The sequence below is a fragment of the Abramis brama genome (genome assembly GCF_963993115.1).
Source record: "Abramis brama genome assembly, chromosome: 24".
Lineage (NCBI taxonomy): Eukaryota > Metazoa > Chordata > Actinopteri > Cypriniformes > Leuciscidae > Abramis > Abramis brama.
The window spans coordinates 2694048-2718709 of record NC_139986.1 but is presented as its reverse complement, the minus strand read 5'-3'; the positions used below and the strand labels follow the sequence as shown (position 1 = coordinate 2718709).

The 24662-nt window shown below is 37.3% G+C and overlaps 1 protein-coding gene across 8 annotated transcripts in view; it reads left to right on the top strand.

Annotated features, from left to right (window-relative positions):
• pard3aa (par-3 family cell polarity regulator alpha, a) overlaps window positions 1-24662 on the top strand; it is a 460369-nt gene that overhangs the window by 312723 nt on the left and 122984 nt on the right. For 5 of the 8 annotated variants that reach the window (XM_084102432.1, XM_084102429.1, XM_084102430.1 and 2 more), the window contains 3 exons: window positions 2200-2244; window positions 11881-12123; window positions 18442-18649. In XM_084102432.1, the coding sequence (XP_083958558.1) occupies window positions 2200-2244; window positions 11881-12123; window positions 18442-18649 (496 nt within the window). The remainder of the gene's footprint in view (window positions 1-2199; window positions 2245-11880; window positions 12124-18441; window positions 18650-24662) is intronic. The other 3 variants (XM_084102431.1, XM_084102428.1, XM_084102427.1) reach the window with 2 other exon arrangements.

Here is a 24662-nt window from a genome sequence, read left to right as displayed (position 1 = left end):
CACACCAGTCCCTGTCCCTTGCCTTGCTCCTGTTCCTTTGCTTTCGAGCCGTGCGGATTATCAGCTGGGGTGTGAATGCGAGCGCATCAACGTTAAACTTAATAGTATCAGACACAGAAATGGGTGCACCAAACTTAAAAGAGTACAGAGAGTCGTTAAACATTTAAAATGCATTCATGATGACATGAAGTTAAAAACTGACTGCTGTCTCCTAACTAATATATGTCTCACTCATCTCTCAGAGTAGCCTCACCTGTGTGCTGTGTGCTGGGTTTGTCGGGACTCAAGGACAGGTCAGGGTTGTTGAGAGCGTGGAGTCGGTCTCAGGGGACACACAGTCTCTGCCACATGAACGCACAGCTAATCGGAGGAGATAAAACATCTCTTTCATCCTCCACCTCCTCTCCTTTATCCTTACTCAACATCAAGACCACAGCCTCCCGAGACCAATGCCCCGCTCAGACAAGAAAACACGAGACCCGGCTCCCTCACACACTCCCTCTTTACACTTCAGTAGCAGGAGGGAAATGGCTGGAAGATGATATAGCACTTTAAAAATGAGAGAGTGAAGAAAAGAGGAAAAGAAGCAGCAGATTTTAGACCTATTTTAGTACCTCGTCAAGGTTTAACAGAGTTAGACTATGGATATGCATCAAAATTAAATGATTTGAGTTGGGGTGAATTAAACATATCAGTTTTGGTCTTCAAATGTTCACACTCAAAAGCACTAACATACAGAAAAGAAAGATATGGCGAACTGAAGGTTGTTCATTTTTAATGTTATTAAACATTAAACTTGTTGAATCATGTTAGTGCTTGGACACCTTTGAGATCTACAGCATTTACATTTGATTAAAAGTAATAATAAAAAAAAGAGTCAATATATTTATATATAATACGTTTATAAATGATAATATAATAAATCATGATTATGAATAAGTTATTTGAAAGCTGTGTCAAAAACGTGGGGTCAGTAAGATAAAAAAATAAATAATACTTTTATTTAGCAAGGAAGCATTAAATTGATGAAAAGTGACAGTGAAAACATTTGTAATGTTACAAAATATTTCTATTTCAAATAAATTGTTCTTTAGAGCTTTCTATTCTTTAAAAAATCCTGAAAAATAAAATGTATCACAATTTCCACAAAGATATGAAGCTGTTTTCAACATTGATAATAATCAAAAATGTTTGTTGAGCAGCAAATCATCATATTAGAATGATTTCTGAAGGATCATGTGACACTGAAGACTGGAGTAATGATGTTGAAAATTCAGCTTAGATCACAGGAAAAAATTACACTTTACTATATATTCACATAGAAAACAGTTATTTTAAATTAATAATAATAATAATAATAATAATTTGTTACATTTATATAGCGCTTTTCTAGGTACTCAAATTGCAATCATATAGTAATCATATTTCACCGATCCCAAACTTTTAAGGAGATGGCTTTAACAAGATCTATTAAACTTTCTGTGAAAGTAGCTCATCTATTTCCCATCTTTTAATGAAATCCATTTGGACCAGGACAGATGTGTCCTGATGTTACTGGCCATTTCAAACAAGCAGCGTTTCAAGTCCCCTCGACTCATTAGAAGCACGTTTCAATTCCACCAAATCTCTCGTGCTTCGTTCTTATGAGCCATTTTCTTCAAATGGCATTTCTGCCTTCAGGTTGAGTGTGTATTTTTGCCCCTCTCCGGCTTTGAGAAGAATACAGTCTGTGGCAACTGTATAAAGGCTGTTTGAGAGCCATCATGAGGAAAATTACAGAAAAAAATAATAATAATGGTTTGATTTCGACCGTATGCATGGTAAGGCAAAAAGGAATTGGTTACGCCTGGTTCATTGAGCTAAAATCACCTAACACAATATAACCGCCCAATGCTTTTGAACGTTAGAGATCACGTATTGCATGCTAATGCACTCAGTTCTCTCTCTCTCTCTCTCTCTCTCTCTCTCTCTCTCTCTCTCTCTCTCTCTCTCTCTCTCTCTCTCTTTCACCGCCTCATGGGTTATCCCACTTTGACTGTCTGTCTGACTGTCTCACTTTCACCTGATGATTTGCATGCCTCTTGGCTTGGCCTTTGCAAATGTCAAGTAACATCCGTACTGGAATGGATTGGTGCATGGGTCTGGGAATGGTGAATGTCTTGAATTAACCACACACAATTCTTTATGCCTCCCTAACAGTAGCCGACGAGTTTTACCTCACTCCCCGCAAAGAGAGGACAGAAGGTAAGGCAACCAATCAGGGACACTCTCCACACTAACCTCATGAACGGACTGCACCTCTGTGTGTTTGGGCATGCTCATTTACAGACGTTTTGGTGGATTTTTAAAAAAGATTTTTAGACAAATCAATGCTCTGTTGCAAAACCTAGTGAGCTTCCAGCCACAAAATCATGTTGCCGTCATAAATGCTTCACTTTGATGCAAATAATACTCCCAGAATGCATCGCGAGTGTAGTGGAAGATTGAGAATTGTTGACTATAATATAATAATTCAGTCAATCATCAAGATTCCCAAGCAGTTTTACCCCAAATTTGTGTTGTTAGCTTAGCAACATGCTAACATCAAACTCTATTATAATATGTTCAGTATTATAAATGTATAATAGTTATATTTACATTAGATACTGAATGGTATAGAAACATTTTAAATCTCATTGTGAGTTTTAATCTAAAAAAGGACAACTTTACCATATCTACTGTGTCTTTAGCCTAGCGACATGCTAATGTCAAACTCTTAGAATCAAGTAAGAAAAATGTAGGGAACATATAGGCTATAAATAGTTCATTAGATACTGAATAGTATACAAACATTGTTTTAAGTTTGTCTAATTAAAATTTTTACTTAATCTTTTATGCCTTTAGCTTAGCAACTTGCTAATCTCAAAGTTTATTTCAATCAATTGTGCGAAATTTGGCCTCAGGTATAATATTTAATTGTATACTCAATAGTATAGAAAAAACATCACGTTTCAGTCTAAGATGGACACATTTGTTCATGGTTGTGCCTTTAGCTTAGCAATATGCTAATGTCAAACTTATTACAACCAGTTGAGAGAAATGTAGACAACAGTTGTAATATTTCATTAGATACTGAATAATTTTGGGGGGAAAAGCAGTTTTAAATTTTTTTAAGTCAATTTTTCCCAACATTTATTTTCCTGCTGGAAAAACATAACAAAAAAACAAAAACAGATAAAACCAGCTTAAGCTGTTTGACTGGTCTTAGCTGTTCTTTAAGCTGGTCTCCCAGCCTAAGTCCAGCCTGGTCAGCTAAAAAAGTGTCCAAAACCCCTATAAAACCAGCCTGGGAGACCAGCTAAAACCAGCCAGACGGGGTTATAATATTTAATTAGATTGGATGGTATAAAAAAAAAAAAAAAAAAAAAAAAAAAAAAAAACATTAGACATCAAACCAATTAGAATCAATTGTGAGTTCTGTGTTTTGTATGGTTCTCATGAACAGCATTATTTAATGCGGTGTGGAGATGAGATGTCTATTTAGGAAGTAGACAGCAAGGCGGCTCAATAGGTTTTGGAACAAAGCCATAGTATTAACATGGAAAATGAAAAGACCACCAGTGATGGTGGAAATGAGTCCAGCAACAAGTTTAATCTGTGTTCGGAAAAATCCTTCAAAACTGCCCGCCTTTGACTCCACGACTCTCCTATCTGGTGTTAACTGTTAGTAATCAATCTACCTAAACGACTGTGTGCGTTGTGCTCGTTAAGGAAGTCATTTGAAGTAATTGGCATCAAATCAGAGAGGGTGTTGCTTTCTTCTTTCCCATTGAAATGAAGTGCCCTGGTGTTAAATAAACGTTTGGCAACAAGTTTTTTTGGAAAGCGAAGCGGACTGCCTGTTCTTGAGGGAGTGTGATGGAAGAAAACATTAATTATGCAGAGGAGTTCTAGAATGGGAAAAGAAACGGAGGTGTGTGTGTGTGAAAGCATGAGGGTGTGACGAGGGATTGCTGAAATTCTGTTTGAAATAAAGACCCTCAATGTCAGACGGGCCTGTTTGGCTTACTGCAATTAATCCATCAATGTCAAACGTCTGGAGCAGAGAGTTGTAGTTGCAGCACAGGGGAGAACGCATTCATGCTGTGTGGAGAACTGGAGATGCATGGAGACCGGAGGTTCTGTGTTCAGAGTCATGTTATGTCGAGAATTCATCCTGTCAAAGAGTCAAAGCTTTTCTGTGTTAAAGTCAACATAAAATGCTGTTCGCAAACCAATTTATTTCCAAGAAATAAAATATGGAGGAAATGGAAGGAGGGAACTGGATGGATAGTGAAAAATTGGAGTTGCATACTAGTCATGTGTCAACTTATTTTCCGTTCTACACTCTTGGGGCCGTTCACACAGAACGTGTTTTTCCATTCCACTGTGCTACTTTTCCTTTTTTTTTTTTTTTATGTAAACGTGCGCAAAGGACCGTGCATGGCCGTTGCGCTCGCGTCTTTCGCAGTGTTTCGCGTGTGACACGTCGTTCTAAAAATGCGGTGCTCAAGTTTCAAGAAGTTCAACTTTTAAAAAACGCGTCTCTAGACCGTGTGCTTTTTTATGTTCCACTGACCAGCATTCTTTGTGAACCAGCACCTCAAAATAAAGCTTCTAAAAGGGTGTTTTCAAGGCAATACTATAGAACCGCCATATTTTATTCCCCATAGAACCTTTAAAGTCCCCCTATAGTTAATAATTTTATCCCTTAAAACTCATGTTTGATCACCAAAATAACAGAATTGAACTTTTTTCCTTGGAAAAAAAAAATTCGTAATTTCTTCAAATATCTTGAATGTAACTCGACACCCTTGCCTCATTTAGCATGAATATGCAAATGAGCCCCGCCTCCACTCACTCACTCAGCTCAGAGATCCACTGGTTGACGATCACACGTTGATCTGATTGGTTACAAGGTAGTTTGTGACGTCAGAAACACCAACGATTTCAAAGCGTGTTTTTGAGACTGTCTTTGGTTCACTGCAGTCTTAAGGAGGAAATACTCAGCAATGGAGTCGACTTATGAATTTACACATGGTTTGTCTTAAAGCAGATTAAAAACACCACATAGACACATAAACAAAGCTGGATTTTCAACACAGGCGGACATTTAAGTGATCAGTTCTTAAAAAATACAAATAAAATCTTAGTGTGAAGAACATTTTAATAATCCAAATAACCTTTTTTTCCATTATAAAGAATTAATTCCATTATAAGAAGGCGGGAACCGGCAAACATTCAATGTAAAGTTGAATCCAAAAATAAACAACAAAACAAAAGTAAAGTGACAACCCCTCATAGACGACTGCCGCATATTAACATGATAAACACACTACTAACTAACTCAACCAGGCCCCGCCCCTTTATTCTACGTATTAATTATTTAAATGAGGAATATTGTGACGTGTTCGTTCCCGGAAGAAACTCAAGACTACAATGAAGGCGTTTCAGGGAGTTCAGAAACACTGACACTGATATAGAGTTTTTCCATGCACAAACTGCAACATTACACACTAAAGAAAGATGAACATGGAAAAAAGCAGTTTCAGAGTCACCACATTCTCCACAACCATCAAAGTGCCGTATGTCTGGAAGTGACAGTGAAGGATGTCACATGCAGACCGTTTCATGACTGAGCAGAAATATGAATGTGACTCAGCAGATTCTGAGCATCGCTGATGTCATTAATGAAAATGACTGGCTTGCGGCATTAGAAGTTAATTAGGACAGATGTAAAGGAGCAAAGGACAACCTGGACATCCTCTGGTCCACTAATGATCCCGGACACGCGGGAATGGAGGGTCTATAACCCAAGACTCCTTCAATCTTCATGGACACACCAGGACAAAACCTCCTTGCTGCCGCAGAGCTATTTTAAGCCTAATAACCCTTTTAACTTAATGCATAAAATTGCAGATAGCTGAATAAATTACATGCGATGGATTGTGCTTTCATACGCAAATGCTGGCCTGTGTTACCTTGAGTATCATTAATGAGAATATCGCCGGCCAACTGAACAATGCCACGGTCACAGCACTCGTGCGAGTCCACCGCAGGTTATTTAAAGCTTAAATGATGCTTTCTTTTAGCATTTAATGGTAATCACTCTTAACCGCTCAAGTGCTGGAGGTGCCTTTGCTAATTAAAGAGAGGAAGGTGCTATAATATAGATATATCTTCACTGTTGTTGTGTCTCCCGGCTTCTTTTTTCTCCTTTCACTTAAACGTACCATGGTATAAAGATGAGATATATATATATATATATATATATATATATATATATATATATATATATATATATATATACATATATATATATATATATATATATATATATATATATATATTTATTTATTTATTTATTTATTTATTTATTTATTTAGGTGTATAAGTAATACAATGGTAATATTTGGTCAGCAAATGTAAGTGTTTCACACACCACCATTCAAAAGTTTGGGTCGGGACGATTTAAAAAAAAAAAAAAGTCTTTTCTGCTCACCAAGGCTGCATTTATTTGATTATAAACAGTAATATTTTAAAATATTATTACAATGGAAATACAGGCAAATTGCCAGTGCTATTGTACATTTCAGCTTATAAAAGTACAATTCATCTTTTACTATGGTAAAACCACAACATTTTTTCATTTTTCCTTTAAGGGTTATATACTATGACACTGAAATTAATGTACCATGATATTAACATGGTACAAGAATACTTTGACATGACAGTACCATGGTCATTTTTGGTGCTATATGAATATATAGTGATTTATATCAGTACCGTGGTATTGTCATCTTATACGATCACTGCTCTTCTTTCTCTTCACACCCAGATGAGAAAATAGCAGGAAAACATTCAACAAAAGAAGGATGACAATAAAAACAGTGTATGTGGAGTGTGATGAGAATCAGAGTGGTTTGATCCGTTGAGGGTTGCATGTCAAAAACCTGCCTGGTAAAATAATAAAAAGTGTAATTATGAGCTTTCCATCCCTTGCCGTGTTTCGCACGGAGGCGACACAATGCCATGCCACAGAAAACCCGTGTGATTATTCCCAGATTCCCAGTGATGCAGATGTCATTTGTGTTTCCCCGAAGCGGGCTTTATCTGCTCAATCCCTTTGTGTTCGGTGTGCGTTCGGCTTCTGCTCTTCAGTGTAGCAGATTTGTGTCTAAGCTCTGAAAGCCGCATGTTCACATGCTATTTGAAGCATGTTGATTAAAGAGGCTTCTCCAGCATATGGGACGCGATGTTTGTTCACATGCGTGCCAGGCGGATTGGATTCTTTCCTTTTTCATTTCTATTAATAACAAACAGAGACAGACACCCCCCACAGATACAATGTGCTTCATCAGAGAAGAGATGAGTCTGGTGGGAGAGATGGTCTTGGTGGACCAAGTCCTTCAGTAACAGGAACAGCTCGGCCCGAAATGCTCATTTTGTCGTCCTGCATGACTGTATAACCAGACATTTTAATCTGTTCCCCGTTCAAACTAATGTAAATAATTGATTCAAGAAAACTTGGAACATTGTTCAAAAGATCACTTTTATTATGCTTTTTTTGTTGTCATTTTTGGAGCTTGACAGGCCCTCATTCATTTTCACTAAATTATTTTTATATTAATATTGTACAGTACTTTTTTTTATTATTTTTTATATATATATATATCACGTTACTTTAACTATTCTTATGGTGCATTTTTGCACCAAGTCCTCATTTATTGCCTGTTATTTTATATTTATATTATATTTATTCTTTTATTATTTTTATATTAAGTTATTTTAACTATTTTTATGGTGCTTTCATTGTTTGTTTTTTTAAACACCCAGTCCTAATTCATTTTAACTTAGTTATTTTTATATTAATGTTATATTACTCTTATAGCCTACTAATATAATTTTTATATATATATTTTTTTTTTTATCTTAACAGGCCCGTCCTCATTCACTTCCTTTTATTTTTATATATTTAAAAACTGACCATGGTACTACAATTATATTTTATTCTTTATCTTTATATATTTTAGTTTAACTATTTAGTTATTTATTCTTAGTTATTTAAAATTACTATTAATATATCGGCATATGAATGCTGTTAAAATTGATATATTAAAATTATTGTTATATCAAGTTATTTAAACTCTTTAGTAGCAATTGTTGGTGCTTTTGTTGTTATTTTTGAGTTTAACAAATGCAGTCCTGAATTAGTCATTCATTTGAAAAATTCAATGTTTGTGCTCCACAAAAGAAACAATCACTCAGTTTTGGAACACCAATAAATTATGACAGAATAAAATTTTTTGGATGAACTTAGAAATCTCACACTGACAAACACGGGCCGGATCTGCTCATTTCCAAGCGTTCGAACAGAAAAGCCCCTGCAAACGGTCTATCATCCGTCATGTTCCTAACAACCAAACCACCTGTGTTTGCAGCGGCTTACTGTTCCTGCTAACGAAAGATTCCATGAATATCTAGAAACCGAGTCTGTCGCCAGCTCAGGATTGTGCAGTTCTTTGTCCTAATTGGCCAGTTTTGGCACTAGCTAGTTTAATCAGTATTTTCCTCAGCGCAGGTTTGCTTGGTTAAAGGATCAAGAGGGTTTTAAAGGAGCCGTGGCTTCAGAAGCTGCTACCAGTTGTGAAAGAATGATAACAGTGGCGGCTCTGGTTTGGATTACGCCACAGGCCTGGCGCTCTGCCGACACTTCCAAACACCATCCCTACACCTCAAATACCTGTAATCGTTCCCAAGCCTTCGCTCCTCTTACTCTTACTGATGTTTAAAACGTCCGTCTTTCAAGAGGAGGTTCTGTAATAGATTTCTAATAGTTTTCTTACTGTGTTGGGGGTTTATTTTGCTTAGCTAATCTCTGTTTTGCCTCATGTCTTTCCTCCCAGCGACCGGCGGATATGCTCCATTTAGCTCTGAAAGCGAGTCAGGAATGGAGGGAAGATGTGTTTAGGAGAAGGACCAAACCATCGGGTCCACCTTAATGCATCGTCTGAGAGGAATGAGAGAGATTGAAAGCAGCCGTGTTTACACAGAGTGCCTCCACATGCAGTATGGATGTATATATAGAGACCCAGTTTTCAAGGTCTGATGAGAATGCAAACACCAGTTCCAAGAAGTGCTCGAGAACCTAAATGTGCCTGAACCTGTGCCACAGCCTTTAGCTCGACAGAAGTAGTGTAGCAATCCTGTTTGCATTTTGAATCTCGATATGGGTCAATGATGTGATGCTATTTTTGTATTGCTTCATCTATACATTTTAGGGGTTTGATGGTACACGTACCATCACAAAAATATTCAGTACAGGTCTTTCGGTTCAGCGTGTGCTCCGAATGAAAAGTGATGTTTTAACCACTGTACGTGTGGAACTTCAAACTCCCAAGTTTCCCTCCTAGAATGTGACTAAAATATCGATATTAGTGCTGTCAATCGCTTAAAAAAAGAACTAGTTAATCACACATTTTTCTGTAATTAATCACGATTAATCACACATGATGTTTTTAACATTTTTATATTGTAATAATTTCAGAATTAACCTCCAAAGTAATGTAGAAACAACATAAAGAGAGTCACCTATATTTTAAATATTTGTTTAATGGCATCTTTTTTTCTTTTTTTTTCTATAAAAATTATTTATAGCCATAAATTATAGCCATTCAGCATTACGGTTAATTGAAATCTATCGATTTTAACATTTATTAGGCTTTTAAAAATATAACAACTTTTAATTTAAGTGAACTTAAAACAATCTTCTCATGAACCCATTGTAATAAATGTCACATTTACCTGCGCTTTAATATATCAGGGCTGAATATTTTTTTCCTATTGGCCCAGTCAGACCGGTTCAGATTTCAGGTTCAGTTCTGAATATTTAACAACATTACTGGGTTTTTTTTGTTTGTATTTTTAATCAAATAAATGCAGCCTTGATGAGCATAAGAGACTTATTTTAAAAACATTACAAATCTTACCCACCCTGACTTTTGAATGGCAGTGTATATTGAAAAACCTCTTTGAAAAACTTGCAGTCAAGTTATTATTTTTATATATACTTGATGGTTACACCACATGACTTTTTAAAAGTAATTAAATGGAAACTTTTCTTGAACCATATGAAACCAACATGAAGTGCATTTCTACTTGGCACGTATTGTATTTACTAAGTTTTTTTTTTAAATTTGTATTTCTTTTCTTTATTGTGGGCACTCCAAATCTAAACACAGAACAGCGGCCATCGGAAACATAATCATAGCTGTGCAAACGGAGGAAGGTAGATCAAACAGAGTTAAGGGCTGCATTTTGAGCTTCATAGCCAAGACATTTCCCATCGATATCTGACGCGAAGATCTTCGAGTGAGAAACGACGCGTTTACGCTGCGGCAGCAAACAGAGATGCCAGTCTTGGCTACGCTCACGAGAGCTGTAACGTTGCTGTCGGATAACGTTTGTTTATTTATCATTTGCATGCTAATTGTGTTTAAACGCACACACACACTGCCCTGTTGCGCTATACATTTCAATGAGATGCACACAGCTGGACTCACATTCACGCATCATCTAGAGTTTTTTAGGAATCATTCATCACTGAAACGATTGTGCATGTGTGTAGAAGCAGTCGTGCACACTGGAGTTATCAAGGGTTATTGTTAGAGCTGTTTTATCCAGTCATGCAGGTGGCTTAGATCATTTTTAGTACTTGGCAACTGTTCCAGAGTCTGTTCCATAAGGTTTGCACAATTACACACACACTTCACTGATTCATAAGTACACAGGTTCCAAAATTAGCTCTGTACCTATTGTATGTTTACAGACTGCAAGTATTTAATTACTTAAATTGATCAAAAGTGACAGTCAAGACTTGCTAATGTTACAAAAGATTTTTATTTCAAATAAATGCTGTTCTTTTGAACTTTTTGTTCATCAAAGAAACCTGAAAAAAATTACACAATCGTACTTGTAATTATACAGAAGAGATCTATTGTATTATTGAATATGTGACGTAATGCATATAGAACTGAGGGACTGTTTTACAATTCCATTGAAACCATATTACATTGAACTTCCATATAAGGGACATTTTGTTATTCTCCATTTAGTGTTAATTGTGTACGCTGCGCACACACACATGCAAATCCCTGACCCGAGCAGCCAAGCCCATTCGCTCTCATTGAGTTATTCTCCAGAATTGTTCCTCTACAGGATTTCATAAGCAGGATTAATGTTCTCTCCGCACTGGCGTGTGTTTGAAGTGTGGGTCTACTGTGTCTTTGTGAGGGACCCTTAACGGGGAACAAGTGGATTAAATGCATGAAAAGGTCATTAAGCAGGCGAGTTGAGGGAGTTTGGGCTAGGACTCTCCGAGTCTACAAGCTTTTGCTCTTCCTCCCTCTTGTTCTCCTCCTCCTCCTCCTCCCACGACCACACAGCGAAGATAATGGGCCTCATATTTGGCCCATCCATCAGTGCCTTAAACTACAGGAAGGAGTTATGCGCTCTCGCTTTCTCTTTCTCTCGTATCGTCTTGCACATACACACATACACATTGGGGAAAAGAAGCAAAAATGACCTCAAGAGTTAAAAATGTGAAGTTTTTCTGCCTCACATGACGGATAATCTTTCTGACACCTCACTTCGCATCCAGTGGAGTCATTTATATTCCGTATTATTTTAGCACACTTTTTTTCTCCCTCCATCTGCAGATAAATGCGATCCCAGTATGCACATTTGTCTTTAGCAAGGGATGTAAATGATAGAAATGAATTAGGAGAGAAGGATATATTGAGGAAAAAAGTGAGTGTTTTCTCTTCTCTTTCTGGCATGTTTTTACTCTTTCTCCACCCTAAGGCAACTCCACGCGAGATGTGGGACCGTCGTTGGGTTTGAAGAAGTCCAGTTCCTTGGAGAGCCTCCAGACAGCTGTTGCAGAGGTGACGCTCAACGGGGACGTCCCGTTCCACAGGCCTCGTCCCAGGATCATCAGGGGAAGGGGTTGCAACGAAAGCTTCCGGGCGGCCATCGACAAATCATACGACAAGCCAGGTGTGACCATAGTCAACCCCGATGAAGATGACGAAGGTATGGAGACGTGTAAGTGTCGGTGCTGTGCAGCTGCAGGCCTCTTTTAATGGTGAATGATTAAAAAAATGAAAAAAGGGAGATATCTAGAGACTACAATATCATGGCACTATTCAGTAACCACCCAGATCACCTTAGCGACCACCTAAAATACCCTAGCAACACCCTAGCAGCAATTAGAAGCACACAACTTTTAACGGAGTGTCTATTTACATCAAATGCAAAACCGCCCACCATTGCCTGATTGGGCCAGACAAAAATAGGAAACCTGTCTGATAACAGGAGTAGCCAGTGATTCCTGCATGCGACCACAAACATAGCATGAGCCATGATGTCGGATTCATGAACAAATGATTCTTATTAATGAGTCAGTCAAAATAAATCATGATACATCTTCAAATTTGCTGTTGCTTCAGCAGTTTGAATCAAAATCAATCAGTGAATCATTCAAGTGAATCAATCAATCATTCAACTCGAAATGAACCAGGAATCATTACTGTGATTACTGTGAGACTTACATTAGTCTATTTACTGACTGGTTGTCAATGTGTAGTTAAAGATACATATTCACAAGTTATATATATATATATATATATACACTACCGGTCAAAAGTTTTAGATCGGTAAGATTTTTTATGTTTTTAAAAGAAGTCTCTTCTGCTCACCATGGCTGCATTTATTTGATAACAATAATAATACAAAAAAAAGTATTATTGTGAAATATTATGACAATTTAAAATGATTGTTTTCTATTTTAATATATTTTAAACTGTAATTTATTCCTGTGATCAAAGCTGAGTTTTCAGCATCATTACTCCAGTCTTCAGTGTCACATGATCCTTCAGAAATCACTCTAATATGATGATCTGATGATCAAAAAACATTCGTTATTATTATCAATGTTGAATAGAGTTGTGTACACATTTTTTTTCAAAATTCTTTGATGAATAGAAAGTTCAAAAGAACAGCATTTATTTAAAATAGAATATTTTCTAACATTATAAATGTCTTTACTGTAACTTTTGATCAGTTTAACTCATCCTTGATGAATAAAAGTATTGATTTATTTTATTTCTTTCCCCCAAAAATAAAATTTAAATTCTTACTTAGCCCAAACTTTTGAAGGGTAGTGTTTAATGTTACAAAAGCTTTAGATTTCAGATAAATGCTGTTCTTTTGAACTTTCTATTCATCATAGCATCATGAAATAAAAATGTAAAAAAACTGTTTTCAACATTGATAATAATCATAAATGTTTCTTGAGCATCAAATCATCATATTAGAATGATTTCTGAAGGATCTGAAGGACACTGAAGACTGGGGTAATGATGCTGAGAATTCAGCTTTCATCTGAGGAATAAATTACACTTTAATATATATTCACATAGAAAACAGCTGTTTTACATTCTAATAATATTTCACAATATTACTGTTTTTGTTTGTATTTTTAATCAAATAAATGCAGCCTTGGTGAGCAGAAGAGACTTCTTTTAAAAACATTAGAAATCTTACCGATCTAAAACTTTTGACCGGTAGTGTATATATACAGTATATGTGTGTGTGTATATATATATATATATATATATATATGTATATGTTTATGTAGGTTATTATTTAACATGCAGTCCTCTCCAATTATAAGGTTGATTTGACTAAGGAAAACCAACAAATATTCTTTTAAAACCGTTTTTTAGATACAACCAGGATAATAAAATAATAATAAAGTAAAAAAAAAAGAAAGAAAAGATGTGTATGTAAATTGAACAGTCTAGTTTAATCATCATGATGTAGTCCAGTGTATCATCTACTACTTTCTTAACCTCTTTTCTCTTTATATTGAAAATGGCAACTCATGTAATCACAGCTATTACCATAATTGCACAGACACTGTGAAGGCGATCTGACACAATATCAATGCCAATTTCATCAGTTGTCTCACACAATGACTGGCCCAGAATATTATGGAGTCACCCACCAATTTGGTTTGCCTTTATAGACGGCACTCAGTGGAGAAACAAGGCAGCGGGTCTCGTGGGGACGTCTTGTGCTATTCTGAAGATTAGACTAGCAGAAGAGATCCCTCCTCTCTGTAAGTAGGTCAGGCCTTCCCTCAAAGACTCGGAGGGAAATAAACAGCCAATAAGCATGTGTACAAGCTTCACTATTCATTTCACCCATGACCAAATGAATTTCCAGACATCCACGCTGGGCATTTTTCTCTAACGGGACCTGGGTTTTAAAGGGATATTTCTAAATGCTGGCAGACTCAATGATTTACTAAATGCGTTTGGGCTCATTTTTATGGTTCACTGATTGCTTGCAGCAGCGATTTGTGTTCTTTTCATATTTTAGATTGTTTCATTTATTAACCTGTTAAAATGTTTTTATACCACAGTTTTCTGCACTGAAGGTGTTATTTCTTTGGCATAATAAGTAAGGAATTAAATTAGAATTGTTGAGACTTCAAGTGATAAAACATGCGTACTTTCACATCTGAGATCTGAGTTAAATAATACATAGTGTTAGACCCTATAGGGTTCGGATGATTTTATGAATTCTGTCCAACACTTCTGTTTAGTTAATAACACCTGCCAGGGGGAAAAAAATCACGCCATCCTTTTGTTCTCCATTAAAATATTCCATTAAAAGCAGGCAGATTTTTTTTTTTTTTTTTTTTTCAAAAGAGTCAAATGATTTGCCTCAGTCACTTTGTTCTTGTAAGCTGTGTCCACATTGGGCTAAATACTGCCTTATCTCTTCCGTGGAGCAATAGAGGGCAAATGCGTGAGATTCCACGGTAGAAGCATATTGCATTTCTCCCTTTTCGATATTCAAATAACTCTGTTTTTCAATTTAGATAAGAGGAACCTGCCTGTGCCTGTCACCGAGGTTAATAGTCAAAAGTTGACAGATAAGGGCAGGCTTTTTCTTTCCACACAGACACTTTTATTTACATAAAATGTGAATTTGGCATCACCCGAGGAAAAATGTGTCACTGAGAGATATCCAGCCGAGAAAATGAGTTGGGCTGTGTTTCCTGGTGTTTTATGTTTTAATTTTTTTTTTTTAAATATCAGACTTAAATGTGCTCGGCTCTTTTTCCCGCCGGGTTTTCAGCCAGAGTGGTAATTTCAAGACTCCATTAGAAGTGATCGGCGTTCTAAAGAAGAAATGAATACCGTGGCACGTCAAAAGGAGACGACTAATGACGCCTTTTGATTGCGGTGTCAAAACATTTACCACTCAGTCCTGTGTTGCTGAAATTTGCCGTTAATTACCCTAATTCGTTTCTTTTTACATTTCAGTCAACAATTAGCAGAACCGTAACTTACTGTGATAACCGTTTTAATGAAAACGCTATTGATCTGAGAAGACGCTGCTGTATTGACTGTGAATCTTCTTTTCAAGTTAATGAGGATGTTTATAAATGCTGTCCTGTCCAATTCATACTTTCCTGCATTCTTTTCCATTTCGTCTCCTGAGAATCCATCTTTCTGAAGGCCAGAAATGTTTTAGGCCAGAAACTTTGTTCTGGCCCTTGTTATGGAATCTTGTTTCCGCCACAGAATAAGAAATCTAAAAGGTAATTGCGACTTTTTATGTCACAATTCTGACTTTTTTTCTCTCACAATTGTGAGTTTACATCTTCCAGAAATGTATTTCTTCAGAACATACAGTATAATGATTTTTCTTCAATACATTAAGTTAGTTTTTGTATGCAATGCAATGCAATTCTGAGAAAAGATGTCAGAATTGCGAGATATAAACTCGCAATTGCAAGAAAAAAGTCAGAATTGCGAGTTATATAAAGTCCACTTCTAAGGAAAAAAATACCCTTTTTTCCTTAGAATTGGACTTCATATAACTCACAATTCTGACATCTTTTCTCAATTGCGAGTTATATAAAGTTAATATCTCGCACTTCTTACTTTATAACACGCAATTGTAAGTTTATATCTCACAATTCAGAGATAAATGTTCTATTTAGAACCTTAACGGGTTCTGTCAGGCGCTTCATTTATTGAACCTTTTAGGGGTTCCCATCATGTGATCATTTTATGGATTTAGTTTCAGGTAACACTTTATTTCAATAGTCCATTTTAGACATTCAACTAACTATACGTATCTTTGCAACTACATGTCAACTAACTCTCATTAGAGTATTAGTAGAGTGTCTGCTTAATGTCTGCCAACACTTTATTCTGATGCTCCTCAACAGATATTCTACTGACTATAAGTAACTTTACAACTACATGTGAAATTATTATACTAACTCGAACCCTAACCTAACAGTCTTCTTATATTCTACTGAGAGCTAGTTGACATGTAGTTATAGTTAGTAGAATGTCTAAAGTACTATCGAAATAAAGTGTAACCTAGTTTTATTTAATAAAACATTTTATTGAACCCTTGCGTTCTATATAGAACCCCACTGAACCTTTAATTCTAAGAGAATAACTCACACTATCCACACTATCCTTGTCTTGCGCTAATCCTTTTGGGTATAATTTCAGTAGATGGCAGAATGACAGAAAACACAGATCGCGACTGTTTTGCACGAGTGAATAAAACACAAGGAACGAGTGCCCACCCTCTTCCCCTCACGAGCATGCAGAAATATCCATGATGGTCTTTCGCTTTCATGAGGGCCTTTCTTCTAGCCATCAAAGTTCTCACTCACGTCAGAGATTTGTTGGGTATTAATAAGCTCTAATCACACAGGCATCTGTCTCCAGCACCGCGTCTCCGCTCTATTCAAAAGCACTTTGCTTTTAGTGCCCCCTAATTTTTTTCCCGCTTTCCGAGCGTTTTTAAACTTACAATTAGTGACAAATTAATCACATCCAGACCGTCAGGAATGGAGACAGTAGCTGTAATCAGACGGGTGCTGAAATGGAAATGAGCAATGTCAGCCAGCTGCGGTCCCTTATGATTATACTGATATGCAACGTATCACGAAGATAGGTGGTAGGAAATGAATTAGCATTGCAAACGATACTTCAAAATAAAATGTTCCCACAGAGATTCTCCCGCTTTTCCAAAACTACTTGCATTAATATATGATCAATGAAATACATCATCCCATTGACTGGAATCCATAAAATTAGCGTTACAAGATTCATGGGCTATCAAAAGTTAAGAGTGCTGTGAGAATACCACCCACCTCGGGCTTGTCCATTAGAAGAGCTGAACTCTTTGTCTTCCAAGTAAACATCTTAATAGTGTGGTGACGTGATAAAAAAAATCTGTTAGCAAAGCAATTCTTTCTGTAATGATCAGAAAACCTTCCATAGAATGCAAAAAGAGAGTTTTTTCATACAACAAAAGCACGCAGTCAAACTACATCTCTTGTAACGTTTTATATTCTGACTGCATGATGTCTAGACCTCGACTTCAGCACTAGAAACTTATACAGAAACTGTTGGTGAAAAAAAAGTAGTTGAAAGTGACTATGTGGTACTCAAATAGCATGTGCAGAATGGTGAGGTGAACAGTAGATGGACCTCTTCAGGTGCACTTGATGAACTTCTGAGTTCACTTTCTCTGTTAGTTTTATTGGCTCAGCGAGGACTAACGCTAATAGGCTTCCTGCACTGCTCCTGGATAACCACTATTAAGATGGCCAGACTGTGGTGGGAAGATGTGACCCTTTAGAGGCAAAAAGATGATGGAGTTCCTTTAGATTGAATAACCTCTGAGGTAAAACTCAGCTAAGGAATAAAATGAAAAGAGATTCAGGCAAGATGAGATGCTCATAAGTCTCTGTTAGGTATGGTTAGACTTGCAGACGAGGTCTCATTAAGAGGTTTCATTAAGCCGATGTTTAAAGAAGTTGGACCATTGAGGGTTTCTGCAGCGAGACACTACATTAGCCCGTATTGGTTTAATTTAATTTAATTTAATTTAATTTAATTTAATTTAATTTAATTTAATTTAATTTAATTTAATTTAATTTAATTTAATTTAATTTAATTTAATTTAATTTAATTTAATTTAATGTCAGTAATACTTACCAGAGGACAGAGGAAAAAAAAAATATTTAGTATTTTTTATTTATTTATTATCAATAAATAATAATTAGCAGGTCTAACCAGCAAGTTGCTAGGGCATTGCTATGTGGTTGCTTAAGTGTAATGGGTTATGTTATATTTTTAGTGGTTGCTAGGGTGTCGTTTTTGGTGGAAATGTGTTATTTGGCAAACCCAACCCAGTGCTACTAAGTATTGCTCTTTCTCCAGAGCTTACAGTGACTTGCATAGTCTGATTTAGATATTCGTCTTTTTGTCTGTCTGTTTATATATCTCTCTCCCACTTTCACCATCATCTCAGTGGAAGAAGATACAGAGGAAAGCTCTCGGTCTGGCCGTGACTCCATTTCCACAGCCACAGACCTCACCCTCCCACCCTCCAACACAGAGAAACACATGAATGGAGGACGCACCAAAGACGACAAGAAGAAGGAGCGTGGAGGGAAGGACAAGAAAGACAAGAACAAAGCCAAGAAAGGCATGCTGAAGGGCCTGGGCGACATGTTCAGGTAGGGTGAACAGCCTTAGGTGCTCAAATCACTTTATTTAACTAGCGTTAGCATAACGTGTCGAGTATGTGGGACTCCCTGGTACTAATAAGAAGACCTTACCTTGACCCTCAGTCTCGCTATCATTCACTGAGGCCTGAGGCAGTTTCAATGGAGGTTATGTTTAATAAGGAAATGTTTTATTCATCAGTGCATAGATTACCAAATTTATCATTGGCTGGATTGGAAACTTTTCTGAAATAAACACAAGGCAGTGCTACTCACCAAACTTTGCTTCCCTGTGTCGCTTTGTGTTCCCATAAACAGCTTTGTCGCCTAGTTAAATGTCACCCCAACTGTGACTGATTTGCTAAATTTCCCCACCAACTTCAAACTACAAAGAGTTTGAAGCAAATGCGGAATCGGTTAATTTCGAAAATACATCCATATGGAGGATTAACATTTACTCGGCTTCTCCTCGCAAATCTCCTCCAGAGGGACGAGACAGGTACAGATAAAATACTTGTGGGTGCTGCGATCATAAAAAGGTGTTTTCCTGGTCTCCCGCCCCTCTGGGCTCTTTGAAATAGCGAGTCGCACATCCGTTTTGTTGAGAACGTAAGCGTTTCCCAATGCTAGGCTAATTAAGCCGGGGCCTCCATTAATTATTCTGATTTGGTGCTCATTTGAATCCTGCATAAATTATACACACTCTTATCTGCACAATAAGTTGTTTTGAGGTGGATTAGCGTAATGGGATTAGTTAGCGTAGTACGTTGCATGCTGTGCCGTAATGAACAATAAAATCGACAAGTGTTTCCAGGTCATGTTTCAGGAGCACTAAAGGGTTGGGTTTGGTGCCCTGCTGATTTGTGCTCCACCACTCCACCACTATTTTGTCCTGTTGAATGAAGGCGATGGACAATTACTAAGCCATAATCACATGTTAGGTTGTGGCCTATGTTTTGAGCTGAATTTGATTAATTAATTAGAACTATGAGTGTGATGACTTCAGCATTCATTTTAATCAGTGTTTAGAAGTGGGTGTTGGAGCAATTTTTAGTAGTGTTGGATGTATGTTACGTTTAACGTGTGTTATGTACATCTTTCATTACTTGCTATATTTCCACTAATAAAATGGACATACCGACAGATCTTTCCTGCCGTATGACGAAATAACGGATTATAAAAAAATAAAAAAATAAAAAGTATAATGATTAATTGGATTTTGAGGCATTACATTCAGAAATGAATTCAAGCTAGCAGTCGAATGTAGAGGGTTGGGGTTTAAGTGGACTAAATGACTGGAGAATTTTGGCGTACTGCATCAGACCATTCATGTATGAATCATTCACAATTCTGTAACATGCATTTACAAAATAGATATGTGCATTACTTTTCCATTTATTTAATTGATTTACTGACAATTACAGTTCTTGGGGGATATTTTTGTGCACAACTGTTATAGAAGTGGTAGTATGTCTGAGCATGATGGGTATTGTAGTTCTAGAGAGTGTGGAATACTGTTGTAGACATCATTTGTAGCGGACAAATAAAAATAAATAAAAATACTGAAAGGTAGGCTAGGCAATATTCGGAGAGGCTAGCAATAGCAAGGTAGCTTTGGAGGCATTAGATCTTTGAGCTATGAAGACAGGTTCATCCAGTATAACAAAAAGTGTTTATTAAACAAATTGCCATACCGTAGCACTTTTCTGAACTTTCCTCAACAATCAATGCTAGCTGTTGATTCAACCCCAACTTCCCCAAGCACGTCCACTACTCATCATGTCAGCTTTAGAGCTGAAGTGCATGGTACACATGCTATGATGTTGAACGTTGTTGGAGATCAGCCAGGGTTGTGGTGTGCTCATCATGCTCAGGCTGTTCAGCCTCATGTCGAGTTGAGACCTTGAGAACACCTGGTCCATGCCTAGTAGACTGGATACCCCGAAGGAGAGGAGCTCTTTTGGATTTACAGCCTCAGTGATGAGACAGAATTAGCTTCAGCTGTGCGTCATCACACGCTGCTGGCAGCTTTCAGGACCCCTTCTCTTGGAACACTCTTTTGATTGTGCTGATTTTCTTTTTATTATCATTCTGTTTTCATTCTAGAAGAGGTTGTGTACCATTTTGTGGGAGTTGGCGCTAGGTGGCGCTGTGATATGTTCTATTTTTTCTTTATATCCCAGGAAACATATGGGATGAATTTTTGAAGTCTTTCTTGGCTGTTTCATTCAACTTGCATGAGAATTGGTGAGAACCTTGATAAATTTGTCAAAAGAATTTTGATTGGTTAAATAACAGATTTAATCAATTTAATTTACATTTTTAGGCGTTGCCCATAATGAATAAATTGGCCTGTGTTCTGTGAATGCAAAATCCAAGGTTCACAAAACTTGGTACACACGGATATCAAGGCCATCTGAGGATACATGCCGAATTTCATTCATTTCTGATTCTAAGGGAAGTCATAAGTGAAAAAAGACTGTCATAATGTAGGAATTAAAAAAATCTGCATTGAAAACAACTATATTCACATCATTAACATTTCACAATTTTGGTAATTTTTTAGGGATTATTCTGGCCAAACACCCTCCTTCAAAAAAAATCATAAATGTGGTTGCTTATAATGCAGTTTTCCTTGACAATCTGCAAATGTGTAGAGTAGGACAAGTGGCATGCCAAGGTTTAATACTTAAGGGTATAGTGTTGTTTAAAGCCGTAACCCTAATAGGAGACAGAAATATATTGTCTACAGCTAGCCTTAACAAGCCCACCTAACATTATTGAAGGAGGTAAAATTGGCACTATAGCAAAGGAGTCAGAGGTGAAAAAGAATGTGCATTTAGTGTTTGTGTAAGCGAGGGAGTGGGATGGGTTGTGAAAGTTAATTAAGAACTGAAACGCAGGTCTGGACCCCAGCGGACACGCTCACTCAGCACAGAAATGTTCTCTCTCACTCTCATTACATCTACCCCTCCTCTGAGAGCCATCAGAAACTCCCATCACTAAGGAGATTGCGCACACACACACACACACACACACATGCGCACACCTTGCCAAGAGAGTATGGATTACTGACATTCAACTCCACTTCTTGCTGTCTCTCTCATTGTGTCTTTTTGTTCACACACATACAGATTCACTTCTGCAGCAATACACTCTCATCTGCAGTCTCTCAAGGCCCATTTAACTGTAGCCCTTCTCTTTTTCATCTCTTCCATCTCAGTATGACACACACACACACACACACACACACACTCACCCAAACAGGTCTCTGAGGCGTTTGCAATACACTGCAATTGGAGCTCATCTGCATGCGTGAGTAAACGTGCACTGATGAGCTCTGCGCTTAATGGACACACTGATTGGAAGAGCATTAAAATCAGAACAGATAGAGGGAGGAAGAGAGGAGAAGAGAGAGATGAGGTGATCAAAGGAGAGCGAGAGAGAAATCACAAATCAAGATAAACTAAACATCTAAATGAATGACCAGGCAAATGGATGCAACATGGGGAAAAGATGGGTCTAAAAACCACTTGTACAAAGGTGTTGTAGTATTCATTTTATTCATCCTTTATTTATACATTTATGAATTATTTGTTTTTGTTTGTTAGTGGTTTTTCAAAGTTATGGTAGTTACCCAAGTGATATGTATATGTATATGTATATGAATATCATGAAGATTTGCAGGGTGGAGTTTTTTGATTTTGGCCTATGTATAAACCAATATAGGAACCACAGCAGCCAGCCAGAACCTGATAGCAAGATGCTTGATGCTATTAGCTTAATGGCAGTGCTTGATATAAGACTTACCTCAATCCACGTGGTGCATGAGGTGGCTGTATATCTTAAGGGTGTCAGATGCCATGCCAGACTGTGCATGGATCGATTGAATAGGTCATCAACTATGAACTGCGACATGCATGCAAGCATTTAACAAATGACCTGAAGCGGGGTACATGTCACTTGTCTTTGCTTGTCCTACAAGCATTATCATACATGAACCATAAATGTGTCTGGCATTCTTTTTGACATGGCCTTTTAACATCAGCTCCTAACCATATATGGCCTGTTGAGATGTCCACACCTCACCCCAGGCTTTGTTAGTATATCAGACGGCTGAACCATATGAATTTCTTCCATGGAATGATCAATTTTTAGGTGAATATTAAGTGATAAATTAATATTATATTATAAATAATATTAAATAATGACAGAAAATGTTAGGTTGAACTATTCCTTTATTCGTCAGAGGGGCGGTTGTGTTCATTGGCCTCAAGGAAATGGGCTACGGTCAGTCATGTTTGCTGGAAGAGTGGAGGAATAAGGGATGGAAGCAGAAGTAAACGACACAAACGAGTGCAGCGGAGTGAACTGGGGCACATGGAGGAGGAGAGTTAGAGATAAAGAAAACGATTCCTGTTTTCACGCGACTGGTCACGGCATTTTTGGCTCAGGGGTAGACATGCCTCTACGACTTGCATTAGTGGACACTATTAATAGGATGTAATTGCTAATCCTGATGCCCTCTCACATTGAATTAGCCCATCTACACCCCACAGACCCTTCCCCATCCCCCTTCACTGACCTTCAAACCTCTATGTTGCACCATCCTGAATTCCCAACACATCCACCCCGAGAGGAAAACCTTCAGCCTGGAGTGACAGCGGGGCCTTAGGGACGTCAAGGGGTCCGAAGGGGGAAGAGATCAGATGCCTTTCCCCCAACCATCATTGTTATTTTTCCTTGTTGAGTGAGCATGTTGCTGTGGAGAATTGTGGGTACTGGTAGGTCTCATGCATGGGGCTTAACAGAGATGCATGATGTAGGCGCTTTATATGCTTTTCCATTTACATGGCCAGATCCCTCAAATTGTTCCAAAGGAGTACGTTCTCGCTCATTAGCTTAACGTAAACACAGGACACTTTACCACGAAGAGGTAATTATGGAAACACTGGAGAACTGCACGCCAGTTATATTCACCATAATCAACCTTAGCAACAGATAAACAAAGCTGCTGTATGTAATGACTGGAACTTTGATAGATGTTAGCTGTGGAAAGTGGCCGTAATATCTTTAGTTATTTATCTAGATTTTTCATACTATAATGAAAGGAGTCATAAAGATGTTTAATTTTTCTCTTTTGACAAAAATGATTTTAATTTAGTCAATACTTCATGTCAGATTGATTATTTAAAATGCAGAGTAATTTAAGTTGACAAAATAACATTGTAGATGATAAAGTGCAAAATTAAACCAAGTAACAGCTTTTATAAACATCACAAATGAACAAAAACACGCAAAACTGTCCTTGCCAGAACCTGCACTGCTAAAATAACATTATGCTTACGCTATTGTAATACAATATTGTATTTTTGCTATAGTTATAATTTGTTTCTTGTTTCAGACGTGTTATAGTGTGATGATATAGAAAGAGCTTATTCATAACATGATATGCAGATTCTGACTAGCGTGTAACTTAGTCTTTCTTGTGCATTTGCATCATTTTGTGCAGATGCAGTTATAATATATATTTATGTTGTGTATGTATCTGAGTTGTCTTATAAGCGTGTCAGATGTGTGACCAGTGTTCAACTTTAGCTCATACAAATAACCAAATTCTCTCTAGAATTGTTAGTTCATTATTAATATGCTGTTGTTGTTTTTTTTCGCCAGCTGTGTATTTTAATTAAAAGTGTAAAGTTTATATACTGTCAATATTGCACAACTAGCTGCCCACCAATAGTTCCCTGCGACAGAAAAAAAAAGAAGAAAAGATCTCACCTTTAAGGAGTGTGACAGTGAACAGGGAGTGAAACACAGAGGACTTGAGATATTGCAAAGTGATCACTTGTCAAAATGCCATCACCCTGGGTGGTATCGTCCATCTGTCCCCTCTATGTGACAGAGGTATTGTCTGTGTCATGACCTCCTGAAATGAAAAGAAATTAAAACAAAAGAAGTGAGATTGTCCCTCTGTAGGCTTAACATGGGGCTGTGTAAATATCAAATCTCTCTTAAAATAGTC